The following is a 7232-nucleotide window of genomic DNA, read 5'->3' on the forward strand; positions in this document are numbered from 1 at the left end:
TTTTTTTTTTTTTTTTTTGCAGGCAATTTAGAAAGAGAAAAAAAAAAAAAAATTAAAACCCAAGTCAGATATAATAGTTTATTAGAAAATGTAGTAGAAAAAAGCTTTAACGAAAGGTCCAGCCACATAGGATTCCACGCAGGGTTTGGGGAATAACCGTGAAGAATGATAAATGTATAGGTATAAAGGGATAAGTATATATTTTATAAATAAATGTGTAAGTATAAGTGGATGATATATGAAGTATGATGTAAAAACCCCATAATGGATAGTGTATAAGTGTATAAGGAAATATATAAAATAAAAGTATAAGTTAAATTAAAAATGATAACTGTATAATGTGAAAAAAATTAATGTTTAAATTAAAAATTTAAAGCATAATTAATAAAAAAAAACCCCCGAAGAAAATTATTAAAAAAACTACCCCAGGATTGCCATAGAACCCAAAAGGCCTTTTACACGGGGGTTCAGCTCCCCGAACCCCCGTTTGTCCCATTCGCCCTATTTTGCAGTTACCCAAATTTTCGCCCATTTTTAGTTATCCCCCTTTCCAATTATCCGATCCCTCCCCAATTTTCCCATCCCCCTATTTTCCCCCTGGGGAACCCAGCCCCAGGGCCCCCCCCAGATCAGCAACTGTGTTTTACAGGATTAATTGGGTTTACGGATGTAGTATAATCATGTATAGGTTTTAAATTTGTAGTAGTGTTTCATTTGGAATAGTGTTCATAGTAATTTTTGTTCCAAGGAGGGGAGCTGGGGAAATGACAAACCTAGGGATATTCCTTCTTCTGGAACGCGGTTGGTGTTTTATGAAGTTTGAAATCACGAAAGTATATAATTAAAAAGTAGTTTAAAAGTAATTTGTTCCCAAATGAGGGTAGCTGGGGAAATGACGAAAAATATTTAAAATAATTTTTGATATGAAAAAATATTTTATTTTTGAACATAGTATTATTGTTGAACATAGTATTTTTGAATGAACATAGTATTTTGAAAGAACATAGTTATTTTTGTATGAACATAGTATATGATATGAACTAGTATTATTGATATGAACAATATTTTGATTGAACATATATATTTGAAGAACATATATTATTGATATGAACATATTATTATTGATATGAACATATATTATGATATGAACAGATTATTATTGATATGAACATAGTATTATTGATATGAACAATTATATGATATGAACAAGTATTATTGATATGAACATAGTATTTATATGCATATTTCTTTCTGAACATTATTTGTTGACAATGTATTATTGAATTGAAATTTATGAATACTATTATAGATATGCACATAAGATCATGACGATTATTATTGAGACACATGACAAGATATGCAATGATGTGTTTGACATGTTTATTGTAGTGAGATAGATACTTGTAGAACTGATTTTTATATTGAAAGTATTCATTGGTATGAAGCTAGTATTTGTATGAAAGTGGATTATGGGAAGTGAACATTCTTATATGATATGAACTAGTATAGTGATAGAATATTATTATTGATAGGACTGATTATGGTATAGGAACATAGTATTATGATATGAACATAGTATATTGATAGGAACATAGTATTTGATATGAACATGGATTTTGATATGAACATATATTGGGCTATTCTTCTTCAAGGAACAGGACTTTTGGGTTGAACTGGAAGTTGTGATTCCATGAAGCTATATATTGTATAGAATTGCTGAATTCTTAAGACATGACGTTATTGAGAACATGAACTCTTAAGAACAGTACTTCTTAGAGTGCTGTGATGTTTCATAGAAAGGCTGGACTTGGGTCGAGGAGGATGGACTTGGGTCGAGGAAGGCTGGACTTGGGTCGAGAAGGCTGGACTTCTTCAAGAAAGGCTGGACTTGGTCGAAGAAGGCTGGTCTCGCAAGAAAGGCTGGACTTGGGTCGAGGAAGGCTGGACTTCTTCAAGAAAGGCTGGACTGGCAGAAGGCTGGACTTCTTCAAGAAAGGCTGGACTTGGGTCGAGGAAGGCTGGACTTGGGTCAAGAAAGGCTGGACTTCTTCAAGAAAGGCTGGACTTCTTCAAGAAAGGCTGGACTTCTTCAAGAAAGGCTGGACTTGGCTGATTCGCTGGAGGTGCATGATATGGTTTTGTCATTTTCCTCAAATTGATTGGCTTTTGCTGATTACTTATATATTATTTATTGATGAACAATTAATCAATCCATTTATTTTAGGTGTGTTTGTGATTTATGTCCAAATACCAGAATTTCTTTATTCATCTCAATGATTATCAATCACTTCCTTTTTCTCTTATGTAATTCGAGAAATCATGTTATACATTTTATATATACATATATACATGTATATACATATATGACATATATAATATATATGACATATATAATATATATGACATATATATCATATGGTATGCCTTTTTACCCTTTTCCTCCATGTTTTAAAAGCTATATTTCTATCATTTCATTGTCTTTGATGTTATTAATATTTTAATAACAATTTAAGAATAATGATATCAATAAGTATGATAACAATGTCAGTATTAATAGTATTGGAAATAAAACACATTTCCTGCAGATGATAGACTCCTTGGTGGCTGAGCACACGTGGAGCTGTCTATATATAACAAAACTCACGAAAATCTAGAAGGGACAATACATAAACCGGCTGACATTGGGTTGAGTAAATGTCCTCCGTGGAACTTGCTTGCGCGTGGTTTAATTCACCCTCATTTTGCGGTGGGAGTTACGCAAGAGCCGTTTCCTGAACGCCCACTGCATCCACTCTGATAATGTCTCCGGGAACTTGCTGCACTGTTTAAGCACCCTCATTTTGACGGTGGGATTACCCAAGAGCGTTTCTGAACGCCCACTGCATCCACTCGCCCCCAAGCCTTGGCTCCAATTCATCTTCCCAGGCATTTGCCCTCGGGCGAGCGTTCCCCACCCGGCTACACTGAGTTTTTCGTGGCTGCACGTTCACGTCACCAGGTCCTCGGCTTAAGGTTTTCGTGACGTGACCATCACTTAACTGGATCCAGTGTTGTTTCCGCAGATGTGGCTCTGCAAGTGCTTAATCACACTTAACATTATAATAACCATTATGTCAGTAATGATGAACAGCAAAATATGAATATCATCAAAAAAAAAAAAAAACACGGAATATTGCAATTAGCCTTCCTAATTTATTTTGGATCGTATTTTTCCTTATTATTTTTAGTTTGTAATATTATCAACAGTAATATGAGTGAACTAAAACTTATTTCATGTCATATCTTTGTTGGAAACAAAATTCACAATTCTCATTAATCCTATTAACAGGAATAGAGAAATCTGCAGTATAAGCAATTGCGAAGAGGAAGCCAAGCCGAGGGTTGCTAGGCGAGTCGCTTGCATGGTGCACAAGGAAAGGGATCGTGGGTTCACTCAGCGCAAGAAGGTACGTTTATTTGTGCTTGCAAAGCAAATGCCTCTGGTTAAATAATACTGTATATATATATATGTCATAACATAATCTATGCATATAGATGTTATATAATATATAGTATATATATATATAATATATATATATAGTAATACCGTATATATATATATATATATATATATATATAAGGTGCCTGTGTGTATGTGGATATATATGTGTGTTGTGTGTTGTATATATATCTGTGTGTATAATATATCTGTATGTGCGTGTATATCTATATGGTGGTTGTGTGGATACATATGTGTGTGTGTTTTAATATATATATTAATAATATATATATATAACTATATATATATAAATAAAGATATATATATATATTAAGTGATGTGTATTGTCATGTGTGTGTGTGTGTGTGGGTGTGTGTGTGGTGTTGTGTGTGTGTGTGTGTTGATATATATGTCAATATACAGTAATTTACATGTTTTAATTCTGGAATTGTATTATGCATATGAACATAAATACTGTCTTAATATTTAACTTTATATTCTATGCCAGATGCACACACACACACACCACACACAACACCACACACAACACACACACAAACACACAACACACACACACACACAACACAAACACACACCACACACACACATATGATGAATATATATTTGTATCAATAACTACTATTCAAGGGTTCTGTGTATGTGCATTCATATATATATATATATATATTAATATATATAATATATATACATATATATTAGATAGATAGATATAAATTATATAAATATATATAATATAATATAGATATAAATATATATATAAATATATAATATATTATATATATATATATATATATTATATATATATATATATATATATATACATATATGTCTGTAATATATATGTATATATTTTCTTTTTAACGGTAGGTACTGTCTGAGCCGCTGTGGTCACAGCATGATACTTAGCTTTTCATGTGTGATGCTCTTGGAGTGCTTACGTGGTAGGGTCCCCAGTTCCTTTCCACGGAGAGTTGCCGTGGGTTACCGTTTTTTTTTTAATATTTTTTTTTTTGTAGGTAATCAATCTCTCTAATTTAGCCGGGCTTGGGACCAGCACTGACTTGGGCGGCTTGGCCACCCAGTGGCTAGGTAGGCAATCGAGTGAAGTTCCTTGCCAAGGGAACAACGCGGCGGCCAGTGACTGAAGCCCTCGAACTCAGATGCCGTCTTGACAGTCTTGAGTCCGATATCTAACCATCGGCCACCGCGGCCTTATATGTATATATATATATATATAATAATATAATATATATTATATATATATCTATAGATAGAGTAGATATATATTTATATGTATATATATATATATATATGTGTATATATATATAGTATTAGATATATATAGAGAGTTATATTAGATGATATCTATTAGATATATATATAATATATTATAGTAGAGATATATATATAGCTATATAGATATATAATACATATTATTGATAATATATATATATTATATATATAGATATATATATATATATATCCATCTATCAGTCTTAAGAATAAAATTAAAATAAATCAAAATGCATTGACCACAAGTACCTGTATCGATATACAAATATATATCTTATATATATACACACATATATATATATATATATAATATTATCTTAATATATATATATATATATATATTATATATATATAGATTTACATGCCGTAATGTATTGTTTTCAATATTGACCTAAATTTTAAGACTATATGAATATGCATATTTACATTATCATGTATGTAAATATTACTAATATGCATATAATCAACCTCTAAAATATGTTTACATATATATAATTATATATATACTATATATAGATATAGAGATATATATATATCATTATATACATATATAGTTATATATACTATATATATATATATATATATATATAGTATATATATATATATTATATATATATAGATAGTAAATATATATATATATATATGTCAAAAAAGTAAAGGAATATATAGATCATAAATACATAGTAGTATCTCTCTCTATCTCTCTCTCTCTCTCTCTCTTCCTCTCTCTCTCTCTCTCTCTTCTCTCTCTCTCTCTCTCTCTATATAGAGGCTATTATCTATATACTATCTATATTATATATATAATATATAGATATATATACAATACAGATACTATATAACATATACATTATATGTCAAAAGTAAAGGAAGATATATATATATATATATATTAGTAATCTCTCTCTCTCTCTCTCTCTCTCTCTCTCTCGCGCTCTCCTCTCTCTCTATATATAATAGAATATAATATATATAGTGATTAGATTATAGTTTAGATATATATATATTTAATATATGTATGTGTGCCAGTTATGTATATATTACATATAGGCAACATACATGACATACATAAATTCATAGGATAGATCTTATATATAATATATAGATATATATATATATGATATCATATATATTATATATATTATATATATAGTATGGTGTGTTGTGTGTGTGTGTGTGTGTGGTGTTTTGCATGTATACACACACAAACACACCACACACACACACACAACACACACACACACCACACACACACAACACACACAAACCCCCCAACACACCACAACACACCCAATTTTTTATAATATGTGTGTGGTGTGTTTTGTGGGTGTGTGTTTGTGGTATGTAGTATTATGTATGTATGTATATTAATGTTTAATAATATATATAATATATTTTAATATATATAAATGTTATATATTATATATATATATATATATAAAACATCATTTAATCATATAAACACTAATACTATTATATATATATAAATATATTTTATATAATATATATAATAAAATTATATATAAAAATTTTAAAATTATATATATATTTATTTGAGTAATGTACATGTTATGTTATAAAATATTCAAATAGGGTATACATGTATATGGAGGGAAAACCCACAGTGCACAATCAGGGACAGAGGGGACGAGGTTATAAACGAGAGAAAGGAGAGGGAACTGGTGGCCACAGGGCAGGTGAGGACAGGTGAATGGGGGCCCGAGGGAGGTCAGATCAGGTCAAAAAATGGCAGTGTTTTGGGCTGTAACAGGTCGACCCAACAGGTAGCTTGGGTCTACCCGGTACATCCATGTGTTGGACCCACCCATCAGCGAGGACCTCCTACCCCTAACTGAGGTTAGGATGGGTATTTCTAAGCCGAAGAGTGGGACGCAGGCATATGTGATTCCCTGCTGAACTGCTAAATGGTGGGGGTGAACCTAGGCACAAGCTTGTATACAGTCTGAGTGCCATCTGGCAGTCTGGCTCATTCCCCTGGCCTATTGAAAAGCAAGGGAAAGGGATCATTGGGGCTCTAGCAACTACCATGGCATCTCACTGTCATAACCAGAAGGGTTTCACCAAGCTTCTGAAACAGATCTGCGATCACCTACTAATGAAGCGAGACCAGAGCATCTGGATGACTCCTGGGAAGTTCACAATAGACCAAGTGCTTCATCATTGTGGAATGTGGATAAAAGGGATGGTTCTTGCAACCTACATCAAACTCAAGAAGGCGTTTGACTCAGTGCATCAAAAAAAACATGGGAATCTGAGACTCGGGAATTCCAACAGATTTTGGTAAAATCAGCCTAATACCGTGTTTGTTGGGGCCATCAAACTTCTTGCTGAGCAAAGCTATGTCTGGCACCAACACTTCAGCACCGCATGGACTGGATAATAAAAAGGGACACAGTTACAAACTAATATCCAGTTCAGT

General features: G+C 32.0%; 2 protein-coding genes across 2 annotated transcripts in view; one reads left to right on the forward strand and one right to left on the reverse strand.

The window, feature by feature from the left end:
- Window positions 1–7232, forward strand: part of LOC119571946 (zinc finger protein 37-like) — an 84388-nt gene that overhangs the window by 1380 nt on the left and 75776 nt on the right. The gene's annotated exons all lie outside the window — the stretch shown is intronic.
- Window positions 7171–7232, reverse strand: part of LOC119571944 (ADP-ribosylation factor-like protein 6-interacting protein 4) — a gene marked incomplete at its 5' end in the record, with an annotated part of 10457 nt that continues 10395 nt past the window's right edge. Inside the window, one exon of the mRNA XM_037919013.1 lies at window positions 7171–7185. Within this exon, the coding sequence (XP_037774941.1) occupies window positions 7171–7185 (15 nt within the window). The remainder of the gene's footprint in view (window positions 7186–7232) is intronic.

Source organism: Penaeus monodon, unplaced genomic scaffold, assembly GCF_015228065.2.
Source record: "Penaeus monodon isolate SGIC_2016 unplaced genomic scaffold, NSTDA_Pmon_1 PmonScaffold_88, whole genome shotgun sequence".
NCBI classification, from domain to species: domain Eukaryota; kingdom Metazoa; phylum Arthropoda; class Malacostraca; order Decapoda; family Penaeidae; genus Penaeus; species Penaeus monodon.